The 16,310-nt window shown below is 42.6% G+C and overlaps 1 protein-coding gene across 5 annotated transcripts in view; it reads left to right on the top strand.

Annotated features, from left to right (window-relative positions):
* Positions 1-1,162: 1,162 nt before the first annotated feature.
* Positions 1,163-16,310, top strand: part of cdv3 (carnitine deficiency-associated gene expressed in ventricle 3) — a 36,257-nt gene continuing 21,109 nt past the window's right edge. For all 5 annotated transcript variants that reach the window (XM_059652454.1, XM_059652452.1, XM_059652450.1 and 2 more), the window contains exons 1-3: positions 1,163-1,617; positions 12,946-13,022; positions 15,301-15,437. In XM_059652454.1, the coding sequence (XP_059508437.1) occupies positions 1,312-1,617; positions 12,946-13,022; positions 15,301-15,437 (520 nt within the window). In that variant the 5' untranslated portion in view covers positions 1,163-1,311. The remainder of the gene's footprint in view (positions 1,618-12,945; positions 13,023-15,300; positions 15,438-16,310) is intronic.

Raw genomic sequence — 16,310 nt, 5'->3', positions numbered from 1 at the left:
GGTGAGGAGATGGCGGATCTAAGGAGACGAGGTGGATAACAGTATGTGATGGGGTGAGAGTGATGGGGAGAGACAGAATGACAATGGTGATGGGGATAGGAGAATAGTGTGACAACAGTCAATGGAGGGGGAAAGTAGCTGTGCTGACAGGGAATATAGAGTGACAGTCGTGATGGGGTAGGGGGATAGAAAGACACTGGTGATGTGGGGGGGGAAATAGACTGATTACACTTATAGGGAATAGACAGAGACAGCAGTGCAGGGGTACACGGTGACAGAAGGGAAGGGGAGAGAAAGAATGACCACAGGAGGGGAGAGTAACATGTCGGGCACAGTCTCCTCAGTGTTGTGAGTAAGTGATTGGAACTCTCCTCCATGATGGAGGTTAGACAGCAGGGGTTTGAGGGTCCCAATCTCCTCAGAAATGAAGCACATGGGCAACGATTGGAGTGGAGGTAGTACACACAGGGACAATGGACAGTGGTGGGGGAGGGAGTTCTGGGTATCCAACAATCAGTGAAGGAGACAGTGACCCAGAGTGGGAGGGGGTCTCCTTAGGGATGGGGGGAAAGGATCAATGAAAGTAGGGGGAGGTGAAGAGGTCAGTGAAGGGGGTCTCCTCAGTTACAATGCGGGGGGGGGTGGAGAGAAGTTGAGGGGGACAATGATGGGAGGCGTAGTTGGCCTCCTCAATGATTTGGACAGTGATCAAAGTGTTGGGGGGGGGGGGAGAAGATCTTCTCAAATGGGGAGGGGTGTCAAGGACAGTGACTGGATCTTCTCAGCAACCAGTAACGGAGATAGTGACCTGGGACCTAGTGGTGAGAAGGGTCAGTGATGGGGGCAATGACCAAGGTGGGGGCAGGTTTTCAGAGAAGACCCCCTGTTGTGGGGGAAGAGGCAGTGACGGAGGTCCTGTCCTCGTTGCTGACGGAGGGAGAGACATGCCGATCTGCTCGGAGGCCAGAGGCAGGAGTGGGAGTAACCTCGACGCCCTGTTGGTGCGCGTTCGCCCCTCACGCTCCTCCGCCGCAACCAAACTTTGGTGTCGAAGGATATCCCGCCCTTTCCGGTGGAGCGGGCGAATGGGGTTTGGGCCTGTCGTCAAACCGTCCATTCCGATTGGTTGCAGCAACCGCCAGTCATAAGGACCCCCCCACCGCTGTTCGGACCGTGTTTCCGGTTCCGGTAGGCCGAGTTTGGTTGCGCCGTGTCCGGCATGTGTGAGGCGGTAGGGCCCGAGTTTCGATCGCCATAGACATCGCGGCGGCGCCTGCTGCTTCTCCCCCACCCCGCCACCAGCCGTTCAGTATGGCCGAGCGGGACGACAAGAGTCTTGACGATTTCTTCGCCAAGAGGGACAAGAAAAAGAAGAAAGACAAAACCAAAGTGACCAAAGGAGGGGCGGCGGCAGCGCCCAGCGGCCCGGCCAAGGCCGCGGTGTCGCCTGACTCCCCGGCCCCCGCTCCGGACACGACCGCGACCGCCGCTTCCCTCGCACCGGTGACTGCTCCCGCCGAAGCGGCGCCAGTGACAGTCCCCGCCGCCTCCAAGAAAGGCCGGAAGGAGAAGGAGAGGGCGGCGAAGAGCGAGTGTCAGGATCCGCAGCAGGAGAGGGTGAGGGGCATTGAGGGGTCGGAGGCGGCCTTGAAGGCCGCGCTGACTCAGACTAAAGGCACGGGCAGGCCGAGGGTTTCGGGTGGGTAGGGCAAGGCAGAAACCATCGGCAGTTCAGGGATTGGGGCTCCCTGGTCGGCCGGCGTGGGGCTGGTAACGAACTGGGTGGATGGGGCTTTGGGGGGCAAAGTTTAAAAAGGACATCGGGGGCGGCCAGTAGAGGCTTGGGGAAGCCCCCACCCGCCTCCCCCTCGCCGGTCCAGTGGTGGATTGCGACGAAGGACCAAATTAAAGGAGAGTCCTCCTTGCAGGTGAAGGTGTGGAAGTGGCATCGGAAAAGACACTGGGACTGGGTTCGGGGGGTTAACGGTACAGCGATTTCTATATTGCTAAGTCTGGGAGGGGTCTGCAGAGGAATGTTTGTGGGCTGTGTGTGAACCGAGTGAGGCCAGCGTTTACTGCCTATCCCTAATTGCTGTTGAACTGAGTGGATCGCTCAGCACTGTTTCAGAAGGCTCTCGGGGAATTAGCCTAATTGCTGTGGCTCGGGAATCGAGTGTAAACGTGACTGAATAAGGATGTCAGGTTTTCTTCCGTAGAGGGCATTTGTGAACCAGATGGGATTTTATAAATACTGCTGGCTTTCTCTGGTCAGCGTTGTGAATTCTGTTTCACATTTGTCAGGTGAATTCAGATTTCACCAGTTTTGTGGTGGAATTTGAACCATGTCTGCAGAACACTGGCTGGAGCCTCTGGATTTCTACACAAGTGACATTTCCACTATGCTCCCATTTTGTCTCTAAACTAGAATTACATAAAGGCCACTTTCTTTAGGGATTGAAAAGGAACTGGGAGGTATTGTCGCATTTGGCATTGGAAATTGGACTAAAGGGAATAATTCAGAAAACTTCTGGTCCATTTGAATTGAAGGTGGGTAGGTGGTGTAATGATGTGGGCATTAGGTTTTTATTTCTCATTCTGTATATCCAAGTTCCTGCACCCCAAATTCATCAGTGTTATCTAGGTGCTAAACTTAATCCTTGTGACTCTCCTTAAAATCTCTTCAAACAAACCTTTGGTCACTTAGCATGTTACTCCTTCCTTAACTTGGTATCAGTTTGGCTGATTAAAAGTCCTGTTGAATCAATTTTTGACTGCTTTGAAGAGGCTGTGGAGATGCAGTGTTCTATAATTGTTCACATTCAGCCACTGAGCAATGCTAGTTAATTTTACAACCCTATGTATATAAGTAAATCTGAATTTGCATGTTCACTTTTCTGTTCTTTAAAAATGGTCAGAGCAAAGTAAACCTATGCTGAATAGACTGTGCAGAAATAAGGGGGTGTATTATTTCTGATTGTATTGTACCAAGATTTCGGAGTAGGATTTGTTATTTTTAAACAGTTGACTAATTTTTTTCTGACTTCAGTGTGTTGAATTTTCTCATTCATCTTGTTCAAATTTTCAGCATCCTCCACCATATGTGACACTCTGTTAAGCGGCAGTGTTTAGTAACTGAAAACTATCCATTCCTGACACACAGCCATCAAAAGTAGATTTGTTTTACAGCCACAATCTGTAGCCATGTGTCCTAGCATATCTCTTGGTCACTTAGCAAGCTGAAAGACTGCTGGTTCAGTGTAGAAAGGCATACCAACAGCAGCACCAAGCATCAATCCAAAGAATATGTACGCTGGGTACATCTAATTTGATAGGAAGCAGTTCCAAGTACAGTGGATGAGAGTAAAACACTCGCCCTCCGGTTAGTGTTGAATGCTAACGAGCAGACTTACATGTCAACTTCTGACATTGTGAATTAACTCAAACTAGAATAAAACAAAAAAAAGAAAATGCAGGAAATACTGTGGATCAGGTGACATCTGTTGAATTTATTAGAATGATGGTTTCATTGAAACTTGAAAGTGGGCTAGACAATGCAAGTGTTCAATGGATTGTACCCCTGGCTGGAGTGCCCAGAATCAGAGGTCACAACCTCAGGGTAACAGCAGAATGGTTTACAACTGATTTTTGACTATCTTCATTCAAGGTTCTGATTCTGCCCAGAGGGCTGTGGAAGCTCGGTCGTTAACTTTATTTACAACTGAAGAGGTTCTTGAACTTGAGAATGATCGAAGGGTTTAGGAATCATGTAGGGAAAGTGGAACTGGGGTCAAAGATTAGCAAAGACACTGACTCTAAGATCTGAGTGTGATCACCCTAATACACCATTAGATCTATTTATATCTGTTATTTCATATACTCCTGATAATATAGGAAAAATGTGTTGCAACAGAGCAGATGATGGCTATGGGAGAACAAAATGGAGGGTCGAAATAGGGCAGAAGGCAGGAATGAGGTGAAAGGGGTGTGGCAGAAAAATAAAAGATGGGAATGAAAGCAATGGTGAAAATGCTCAGGTTTGACAGTGACTTTGGAGAAAGAAACCAGTGTTTCTGGTCCTTTTGAGCTGCAACACCAGTAGTAGCAGCATTAATGACAACTGCTATCTCAAAAAATAAAGGAGCGATTATCTGAAATTGCTGAACTCTGCTTTAACAGGCAGCAGTGAGGTGCCTGTGAAACCAAGCTGCTCTTCTTTGAGCTTGTGTTGAGTTTCATTAGAAATTGGAGGGAGACACAGACCAGAGCTGGCTTGAGATTTAAAATGAGGGCATTGGGAGCGTTACAAGTGTGTAATTGCAGACTACCAATCTACTGTACAGTAGAACACATCATAAAATTCCAATCAATTAAATTGAAAGAGATGAAATTGCTCACTCTCAAAAGAGCATGAGAGACTCCTTTGGAAGAGAGAGAGTAAAGAAGGTAGGTGATGCATACTGTGCAAGAACAGAAGTAATTTTAAGTGATTGAAGAATGAACCAATATGGAAATGGCCCTTTTAGAATTCTGAACAGGGAGAAATGTATGTGGTATCAGGCTGGATGTGCTTGAAATGTGAATGAAGATCCAATGGATATGGATCGCTCCAAAGATGAAGATAGGGACCATGACCGTGTCTTTTGGAAAGAGGGGTGGGGAGAGAATAGATGTGGAGAATGAGATTGGTTGACAGTCCTGACTGCCTCAGTGGAGGAAAGAGGAAGACTTAATCAGAATAGAAGGTGTCAGCAGAAGAAAAGATGCATTGCAAAAACTGGAAGAATATAAAGCTCTAATACAGTGGGAAGAAGTGAAATCCAGGTGTGGATGTGGAATGATGCAGTGAAGCCCAAGAGTTTAGAAGTCATTTCATAGTCAGCATTAATCTGTTCTCAGTTTGGATTGTATCAAAACTATTTAGCTTTGGAGCTTGGTGCAACTTTGATCTCCGTGTGAATGCTGTTTAGAGATGAGTAACTGCCCTAGTCAGAACAACATTTGGCTGAGAACAAGAATCTTCAGCAAAACTAAGGAACAGCATTTGGTGGCTGGAGATGTTCTATTGTTATGCAGTTTGGGCTAGTCAGCTAAGGAAACTAAAGGGGTTGAAGACTGATGGATCCCCTAGACCTGATGAGATGCATCCTAGATATTAAAGGGAATAGCTGAAGGTAACAATCTTACAGCAATCTTTATGTTCTGGAAATGTTCCAGAGCATTGATGGCTTTTCAGTGTAACACTTTTTAAATAGGGAAAGAGACAAAAATAGGTACCTATAGGCCACCTAGCTTAATATGTCTTTGGGAAATCTTAGTCCTTAAAGGTGTAAAGCAGAGCATTCCAAAATGCACGTTACGATCCGGCATAGTCAGCATGGCCTAATGAATTGGAAATTATACCTATCAAATTTGTGAGAATTCTTTGAGGCTGAATAGATAAAGTGCAAGCATCAGATGTAATGTATTTGGATTTTCAGAAGGTTCTGATAAGTCATCACATCTTAAGCTTCTTAAAATAACCTGTGTTGGAAGTATGTACTAGCAAGGATAGAAGATTGCCAAACTAATAGTTGGGATAAAGTGAGTATTTTTAGGATGGCAACCTATAACTTGGTGTGCTATAGGGACCAACACGGGCTGCATATTAATGACTTGGATGAGCAAAGTGGATATAGTATAGCCAAAAAAGATCAGAAAGCAAGTGTTGAGGGCTATAAGCAAGTGAAGTTAATGGGTGTAAACTTAGCAGATGGAATATAGTATGGAAAAATGTGAGCTTATCTACTTGGGTAGAATGAATGGAGGAACTGAATATTATTTCAATGAAGGACTGCAGAAAGCAATGAAACACATGGATTTGGGAATCCTCATCCATGAAACTTTTCTTTTTAAAAAAAAAGCATTCAAATTCCGGTAATGGGGAGGGCAAATGGAATATTGGTTTTTATTTCGGGGGAATGGAGTATAAAAGTAGGAACGTTTTGCTAAAATAAATCAAGGCACTAGTCACACCACAGCTGACAAACTGTGTCCCATTTTGAGCCCCTTAGCCAAGAAAGGCATAATTACATTAATTAGAGAGGCTCACCAGGCTGATATCAGGCATTGAGGAGCTGTCTTATTAGTGGTTGAATAGACTGCATCTGTACATGGAATAGAGAAGAATAAGCTGATCTTAATTGAAAAATGCAAGAATTATAGAAAGCTTGACAATGGATGGGAAAAGATTGGTCCTAGATTTTCTCACAGGTAAAACAGAGGGCATAATCTCATGAGGGGTCGTGCATTCAAGATGCTAATGTGAAAAATTTCTTCAGATCATAAGAAATGGGAACAGGAGTAGGCTGTTCAGCCCTTGGAGCTGTTCCGTTGTTCAAAAGGATCATGGCCACATAACCCTTGATTCCCCAACTGATCAAGAATCTATCTTGGCCTTATGCACACAAGCACTCTGCCACACAGTGGTCTATGTGGCAGGGAGTTCGAAAGATACTCAACCTTCAGATAAAATTTAAGGAGACTTTACTTATCTCTAAGAATAATAGCGTGGTTATGGGAGGGGATTTAACTTCCCAGAAGTAGACTGGGACTACCATAGTGTTAAGGGCTTGGATGGAGAGGAATTTATGTAAGAAAATCTGATTCCACGTGTGGAAGTACTGACTCGAGGGCACAAAACTGGTGGCAGATGTTTGCAGATGGCTGGAAAATGGAAAGCCTTCAAAAATGAGGTAATGGTTGCCCAGAGACACTATGTTCCTGTTGGTGTGAAGGGCAAGGCTGGTAGTTCTAGTCAGTGCTAGATGACTCGAAATTGAGGCTCTCGTCAAGAGAAAGAAAGAAGCATGTGCCAGGTGTGGATGGCAGAGATCAAACTGAATCGCTAGAGTAGAAAGGCAGTAGGAGTATACTTGAGAGTCAAATCAGGAGGGCAAAAACTGAACATGAGAACTTTGGCAAATAGGATTAAGGAGAATCCAAAGGGCTTCTATAAAAATATTAAGGACAAAAGGGTAACTAGGGAGAGAATGGGGCCCCTTAAAGACCAGCAGGGCCACTGTGTGTGAAACTGCAGGAGATGGAGATACAAAATGAGTATTTTTGCATCATTGTTTACTGTGGAGAAAATGAAGAACTTGGGGAAATAATATGGACATTTTTCAAGATGTCACTATTCAGAGGTGGTAGTGTTGGATGTCTTAAAACACAAACATGGATAAATCCCTAGGACCTGATCAGGTGTTCCCTAGAACTCTGGGTAGCTAGGAAAATGATTGCTGGGTCCCTCACTGTAGAGTTTGTATCATTGCTAGCCACATGAGGTACCGGAAGACTGGAGCTTGGCTATTGTAGTATCGTTATTTAAAGAAGGTGGTAAGGAAAAGCCAAGGAAGTGCAGACTGGCGATTCTCACATCGTGGTGGGCAGGTTATTGGAGGGAATCCTGTGAGACAGGATTTGTGTGTATTTGGAAAGGCAAGAACTGATTAGGGATAGGCCGCATGGCTTTGTGCGTCAGTAATCGTGTCTCGATAACTCGATTTTTAGTATTTTGAAGGATTAAGGAAGAGGGTGGTGGAGGGTTATTTCTGGACTGGAAGCCTGTGGCTAGCAGTGTGCCACAAGGCTTGGTGCTGGGTACACTGCGTTTTGTCATTTTTATAAATGATTTGGGTGTGAGCATAGGTGTGGTAATAAATTTGCAGACGACACCAAAATTGGAGGTGTAGTGGGCAGTGACAAAGGTTACCTCGGTACAACGGGACCAGTTGGGCCAAGGAGTGACAGATAGTTTAATTGAGATACGTGAGGTGCTGCATTTTGGAAAGGCAAATCAGGGCAGGACTTAAGCACTTCTTGATAAGATCCGAGGTGCACGGAGATGTTGGAGTGTTGGTTCACTGTTCCTTGAAAGTGGAGTTGACAGACATGATAGTGAAGGTGGTGTTCGGTACAATTGCTTTTATTGGCCAGTGTATTGAGTATAGGAATTGGGAAGTCATGTGGCTGTTCTGGGCATTAGTTAGGCCACTGTTGGAATACTGCATGCGATTCCAGTCTCCCTCTATAGGTTAGATGTTGTGAAACTTGAAAGGGTTCAAAAAAGATTTTCAAGGTTGTTTCCATGGTTGGAGTGTTTAGGTGAGGCTGAATAGACTGGTACTATTTTTGCTGGAGCATCAGAGACTGAGGGGTGACCATAGAGGTTTATAAAACCATGAGAGGCACAAATAGGATAAATAGACAAGGTCTTTTCCTTGGGGTGCCCAAAGGCAGAGGGCATAGGTTTAAGGTGAAAGAGGAAAGATTTGAAAGGGATCTAAGGGGCACTGTTTTATGCAGAGGGTAGGATGTATTTGGAATGAGTTGCCAGAGGAAGAAGTGGAGGTTGGTACGATCACCACCATTAAAAGGCACCTGGATCGGTGTATGAACAGAAAAGGTTAAGAGAGATGGGCTAAATGTTAGCAAAGGGCACTAGGATTTATTTAGGATATTTGGTCGGCGTGGGTGAGTTAGAACAAAGGGTCTGTTTCCATCCTATATATCTTGATTGTAAGAGTTCCTCTCTATCTCAGTCTTAAATTGGCACCCCATTATTCTGAGACTATGCAGTCTGCTCTTAGACTCTCCCATGAGGGGAAATACTCATCTCCTCAAACCCCTGAGAATCCTACCTCAGGGTAGTGAATGTAGAATGCTTTACCACAAGAGTGCTGTTGAGGCTGGGTCATAAAGTATATTCCAAGGCTGAGAGAGACTGATATTTAACTATAAATAAATCAAGCTTTAGAAGAAAAGAGCAGGGAAGTGGAGTTGAGAATAATCTGATCAACTATTATCTCATTGGTGCAGCAGACTCTGATTAATGACTGCCTCCTGTTCCTACGTCTTGCCTTAGTATGGGGAAAGTGGTTGCAGTTATTAGTATTTAGTTGTCTCAACCTTGGCATTATCCCTTAGGATAGTGTGCCTAAGCAAAGCATCTTAAACTGCTTTCCTCTTGTCATAGACAAGCATTTGAGGCGTCTTACCTTTTTCGTACGAAATAGGTTGGCTTTGGTTGCCATATTCTGAAGCAACTGTTAGCAAAGGCAGGTAATATTTGTCAGATATTGACCATCTTTAATGAGAATGCCCAAACCCACAGTGTCAATACATCACTTTAACTGAGCACAATGGATTTCAATTGGTGCTGGCCACAAGAACACAACAAAACCTTATTGTTCTACTAAGGGTGACTGGAGGCAAGTGTTTATCACTTAGTTGTATTCTGTGTGATATCTAAATGTTCTGTAGAACGTATAACTAGTGGGTTAAATCAAAAGTGTTTATTGATATATTTGTCTGCAGCAGCATTTTGCATTGATTCCAGAAATGAGCAGTAAGGGAAACTGCAAACATTAAGGGTGGCACGGTGGCTCATTGGCTAGCCCTGCTGTCTCACAGTTCCAGGGACCCGGGTTCGATTCCACCTTCAGGTGACTGTCTGTGTGGAGTTTGCACATTCTCCCCTTGTCTGCATGGGTTTCCTCCAGGTGCTCGGGTTTCCTCCAAATATGTACAGGCTAATTGGATTGCCCATAGTGTTCAGGGATGTGTAGATTAGGTGGGGGATAGGGTGGTCTGGGTGGGATGCGCCGAGGGCGTGGACTTGTTGGGCTGAAGGGCCTGATTCCACCTTGTAGGGGTTCTATGATGATTTTATGATAAATCTACTCCATTGAATATGAATAGGGCAGAACATCAGGTAGCCTCTTGACTTGCTGTGCTATTTAGTTTGATCGTGGATGATCTTGGGCCTCAATTCCAATTTCCTGCCCATTTCTCATACACTTTGATTCCCTGAGATACCAAAGATCTGTGTCTCTGCCTTAAATATATTCAAATCTAGAACATCAGTAACCCTCTGGTATAAAAGAATTCTGACAGTTTGCATTGTTTGAAAAGTATTCATATCAATGATCAGCTTTCTATCCTGAGATCATGTGGCTGTGTTCCAGATTCCTCAGTCAGGAGAAACAACATTAGTGTATCTTGGAGCATGTTCGTAATCTTTACTGTTTCAATGAGATCACCTTGCATTGTAGAAAGCACCACAGGATAGAATCTGTTTACTCAGCTTCCCACTGTAAGAGAACATACTCTCATTCCTGGACCAGTCTAGTGAATCTTTGTGGTTCTGCCTCCAATGCAAGCATGTCCTTTATAATGAGTCCAAAATTACCACACGTCAGGTATAATGTCTCCATAGCCCATGCAAGTATGGTGATATGTCCTCCAGTCCCCTTGTAATAAAGTCAACATGCACTTGCTTTCCAAATTAATTGCTGTACATGCACACTAGTCTCATGTCCCTTGCATGGGTGCAGCCAAGTGTCTCAGCATAGTATTTACATGTTTCGCATCTTCTAAAAATGTTTCTCTTATGAACAAAGTGAATAACTTGCCCTTGACCATACTTGTCTTCTGCCACTGTCATAATGAACTAATTTTACCTGAATACTGGACTTTGTCTTCCCTGTACCTTGCATTCCGACTAACTTTATATTACCAGCATCCTTGGATGCATTACCATCTTTGTCTAAGTCATTACTATAAATTGTAAATAACTGTGACCCCTGCACTTGCTCACTAGCCATAGTCTGGCAACTGAAATTCTCAATTTATCCTTACATCTGTCCTTTCACCAATCTGTGATCGATACTCATTAGGTACAATTCTCCCATCACTTTCTCTTGAGTTTGCTGATGAAGCCCCTCTGTCCTCCCAGTATCTTCAAATAAATTCTGATCCTTGTTTTTCATCACCTGACCCTTCCTCCATCTCTAACCTCTACCAGCTGTCAACCCTTGGAGAAATCAGTGGCCTCATGCATTCTGCACTCCTTTCATCACTAGTGGACATGCCTCCTAATTCTGATTTATAATAGGAAAATTTAATGCAGGTACTAGAATTTGAAATCTTAACACACAATGCTAGAAATGTTCAGGCGATCAACCTTAAATGTTACCTTAGTTTTCCTCCATGGATGCTGCCTGATTTGCTGTGCGTTTGCAGCATTTTCTGTTTTATTGGCTATGACTTGGTAACTGACGTACATTGGCTTTTTTGGTCATCACAAGTGGTTTTAATTGTATGCAGGTGGTGGACATTAGGTCGGCATTGATTTAAGCTGTCTGTAAATGGACAGCATAAAACTAATTGAATTAGAAGGCATTGACTTAGCTGTAAATATCAGTATAAATATGATGTTCTATTCACCAACTATCTTTCTGGATATAACATTATAGCACCGAGTTTACCTAAAGTCAAATAAATGTCCTCCGAATCATACTGAGTTTCGGGAGGACATTTTGCCCATTGAGTCTGCCCTGTCCTGTTTGGAAGAGCTAGCTGGTTGGTTTCACGTGTCCCATAGCTCTCAATTGTTTGTTCAGGTATTTATGTCTGATTCTCTTTGGGAGATGCATTCCAGATCGTGTCAACTCCGTTTATATCAACTTGTCATTTTTGTTAAAAATTCATTCTTCTGATTTCTTTTGCCAGTTGTCTTAAATCTGTCCCCTCTTGGTTACTTGGAAGTGATACAATTTCTCTTCTAGTTTTCCAGCCCTACTGCACAACTGGCCCCTGTTCCAAGTATCATTCTAGTTAATCTTCGCTCCGTGGCTATGTTGCTCTTTTTATAAAGTATAATACCCAATATTGAGCAGAATTTTGCCAATTTTTCTTGACATCTTCAAAAAAACTTTTTACCTACTGCGTTTCTCCCCTACTTTGTTCAAGGTGCTACCACTTCATTCCTACTACTTTTGTATTTCTTAACCAAAGTACTTCACACATCTCTACCTTAAACTTGAATCTGCGTCTATCTGCTCAATTTCCAAGCTCTCGTGATACCTCTTACTGTCTTGACTGTTCACTGCATTTCACTGTTCGTTGTACATATGTGCTTTGAGTCATATGCTCTTTATCAATGACCTGGACTTGGATATATACATTCAAAAAGAGCCACGGACCCATAGGCACGTAGATCCGGGAGTAGACATGAATCGGGTTCTAGAAGATTAAGCTTTGGTAGCTTGACTCTCTTTTTTTTATTTTTTTTAAATGTTCATTTCAAAACAAAGGTTAAAACAGGAGAGCTAATCCTTGGTAATTTATGTAAGTTATCTTAATTTTGGTACAACCAAGACAGTTTGGTTTTTATTTCAAGAAGCATTGGTCCAGATTTTATAATAAGGAGCGAAATGCACGTTCAGGTTGCTGATTTCCAAGAAAACTATCCAAAAATCTTGTGGTCTGTCTGACCTGGATGTCACTTTTTCAGATATGAATGTAGTTGAGACTATCCATAGGGAAACACTGATATCCAGCAGCAGTGATTATCAGTAAGCTGCCAGTCACTATGAAGAATTTAGATTAGGAAGTAATTAACATTTTATCTCTTATTTTGTAATATTACAGAAAGTACATGGTGTTGAGAGAGAACTGGCCACATAATAAACAAGAGTTTTTAAAATACTATGGAAATTCTAACATGGAAGAGATTATTCACATGTATAGGTGTCGAACTTGTTTTATATGTAACTTATATATAACCAGTGAAACTTAACTCAAGACGAATGGTGTCAAAAAAATGTGCAATATATCAAATCAGTGATTCCTAATTGAATTCCAACTGTAGGGATGTCAACAGCAGACATTGTGGAGCAGTGCGGAAATCACTAACTGCTTCTAGATTTCTGTATTTTACTGTGAATGTATGATAGCCCGAAGTTGCTGTCAGTGACGAAAGGGGTTTCTCTGGCATGATGACTACAAATTCGGGTCTAATCCTTTTGAGGCTTTTACAGAAAATTGCCTGTGCTTCATATAAAGCTAGGTTCTCAGCATTCAGTTGCATACAACTGATAAACTAAGCTTGCTGTGTACTTTTAGGAGGATGAAGAATGGAAGGAGTTTGAGCAAAAGGAAGTTGATTATAGTGGCTTGAGGATCCATGCCTTACAAATCAGGTGAGCATATTAAAACATTGAGTCTGTCAATTATTAGAGAGCTCTTTGCTAAGATTTAACTATAACTGCATGTACTATAACCATTAGTCTGATTCCACTTTTTCTTAAAATTCTGAATTACCATTAAGTAATTTAATTCTTGAAAAAGTTGAGTTCACGCTGAGTATTGAAAATTATACATTGTAACTAAATTAGTAATACAGCACAGAAAAAGACCTACTGATTGCACTTGGATCTGTCCAATTAATCCCACTCTGTTTCCTTTTTCTTATAGTCCCATATTTAATTTGTCTTAAAACTTTTAAGTAATTGTGGGGTACTTCTAATGCCCTTTTGAAAGCCTGTGTGCCATATCACCTACATTAGAGTCATCAGCTTCTACGGTTACATCACCTTAGGCAAATGCAATCTGCCTCAATTGAGTCTGTGGTAAAAAGGTGTAGAGCTGGATGAATACAGCAGGCCAGGCAGATCAGAGGAGCGGGAAGGCTGATGTTCCGGGCCTAGACCCTTCATAAATGGGGGAGGGAAAGGGGGTTTTGAAATAAGTAGGGATGGGTGGGGAGGTGGATAGAGGAGAAGATAGGCGGAGAGGAGAGATAGTTCAAAGAGGCGGGGACGGAGCCAGTGAAGGCGAATGTAGGTGGGGAGTTGGGGCAGTCCAGGGAGGATGGACAGGTCAAGGGGGTGGGATGAGGTTAGGAGGTAGGAGATGGGTCCATACTGCTTTAAGTTTATTGTCCAAGTTTTTGGCTGAACTCCATTTAATTTTGTCCCAGTTTGGTGTTTCTAAGAACTCCCCCAGCATCAGCATAACACATAACATGTAGAGTTGAAATACCGATCAACATTGCTTAAAAAGATGATGGAATGGATTCCTAAGGGTTGAATATCCCTCTATTTCTTATGGAAAGCAAAATCTTCAAAAAAAATTACAGGTATCACTTGATGGTACTAATAACCAGGACTGCTGCAATTTGTTCTCCAGTATTATCTTGCTGCAGATTGAATGTTGAGCTTTGGCTAGCACCTCAAACTGAGGTCATTCTGGCGGGGCTGACAAGACTGGATTTTTGGGCCCGGGAATGCTATGGACTTTGTCTTTAGAATGGAATCAGCAGATTGAGCTTCTGGTTATGCTTTTTCTTCTTAGCATACATAGAGAGCAGTGATTGGATTCTACAATATAAAATCATTGTATGTTGCTCTCCATCCATTACCACTGGCAAACCACTATCAGAATTATTGTCACAGCAGACAGTATCTTACCTCAACTTCCATCCACTTCCCCGAACTGCCTAGCAATGCGTTTGTGTGCATGTGATTCAGATTATTACCATACATTGACACTGTAGTACTGCAGGACAGTTCCAGGATGGACTTTGCCACAGTGCCCAATTTGGGAATTTGTACTGAAGTTTCTACTTATGCCATCTGCATAAGAGCAGCAGTAAGAACTGTGGAGGAAATTCAGTCCACTGTGCTTTTTGCTTAACTGGATTGAAATGATATGAGTCTAACTTTCAAAGGAAATGTAGAATTGTCTTGTGCAGCACAATGTAGAATGCTGCTCCTCCTGCTGGTAGAGTTCATTTTTTCAAGTGATATGATCAGAGTGCCAGATGGTGACGATGCACGCAGGAGGAGGAAAAATCTGACTAATCCCAATCAACTTTCATGTACTTTCTAGCAGGATGGTAGGAATTTGGTAGGTTGACCCATTTTCAATCTGTTTTGGAACTTAGTATTACTAGGAGAATTGTAAAGGGATGAGAAGATAGTTTGAAGTTTTTTGCTCACATAAAACACTTGATTTGGGATTATCCAAGTGTGGAGCTGGATGAACACAGCAGGCCAAGCAGCATCTCAGGAGCACAGAAGCTGATGTTTTGTGCCCAGCCCCTTCTTCAGGAAAAGTAATGGTTTTGTGCTCCTAGGATGCTGCTTGGCCTGCTGTGTTCATCCAGCTCCACACTTTATCTTGGATTCTCCAGCATCTGCAGTTCCCATTATCTCTGATTTGGGATTATCAGTTGTCATTGACAACTTGTTCTTATTCAAACATTAAAAATTTGTGTTGACAATAAGCCATATCATTTGTGAGTGTTGTGTCAATTTACACAGCAAATAATCACTTGACCTAAGACACATTGTAACATTGCAGAGTTCTTGTCAATTTAATTCCTGCTTCTATCCATGCTAACTGATTTTACAGCTGTTTGAGCTTTATGAACAGAATATTGAGTTAGTGTAACTTTTGCTGTTACTAATGTGACAGTGATGAAAGAGAGGAAGAAGACGATGAGAAGAAAGATGATCAAAGTGAGGATGGTGAGAATGTCTTGTATAGAGATGGAGACGAGCTAGCCGGACCTTGGAACAAGATGACACAAATTCCAGCACCACCTGTTGTGGGTAAGTGTCAAGATAGCTTTGACCAAAGAATCCCAAAAAAATACACTCATGTATTGCTCCAGGCAACAATGCAACATTTTCTTTCAAAAATGTTGCACCTGCTGAGAAGAACCACTTTAGTAGTCAGATTCTGGAGATGACAAAATAATTAGTTGCTGAGGATGAAACTAGTAAGCTTAAGTGAGAGCTAGACTTGGAAATCGAAACTACATGCTCTTAACTCTGGTCCTTAGTCACTGGTAAAAATAGACATTTTAAAGTACTTTTGATAAGATACTTAAATTACCCAATGTGGGCTCAAAACCATGACCCTGGGATTCTGAGTTTTTTTAGAAACTTAATTCACTTGTATCAACAAATCTGAAGTTAGAACATTGAATGGATAAATTTGTGGTATTAAATGGGCCTGGGAACAAAGCAGCATGCAGCTATCATTTTGATGGGAAAATCAGCATGTGTGGCCCAACTGTGTGTACTAGTGTTCCTGGCAACTTTCCAGGAGTTAGTGTTTTAGGTTTGAAAGACTGTCATGCTCTTTACTGCTATCAGACAGTGAATAATCTCAAAGCAGCATGAACTATTCGGTGAAACTGTTTGTGATTATGCTGATTCAGACATGATTAGTTCAAAGGTTATTGTGCAGCTACTGTTGAGCACATTAATTCCACAACCATGTATGTGTGCAGCTTATTCCAGAATTGTGGAATTTGCTCAAAACATGAATACTACCCCCATCAGTTCAAAGAACTGAATCTGAATCTTTCAAACTTTTTGACCATTAAGGAGAGTTTGTAGGCAGTGTGGAGGAGGAATGTAAAATTGGTATTTGAATGTATATTTGCAGGGAATGTCAGTCTGCCTCTGCTGCTAGAG

The sequence above is a fragment of the Stegostoma tigrinum genome, chromosome 2 (genome assembly GCF_030684315.1).
Source record: "Stegostoma tigrinum isolate sSteTig4 chromosome 2, sSteTig4.hap1, whole genome shotgun sequence".
Classification (NCBI taxonomy): Eukaryota; Metazoa; Chordata; class Chondrichthyes; order Orectolobiformes; family Stegostomatidae; genus Stegostoma; species Stegostoma tigrinum.
This window is presented reverse-complemented; position numbering and strand designations above follow the sequence as displayed.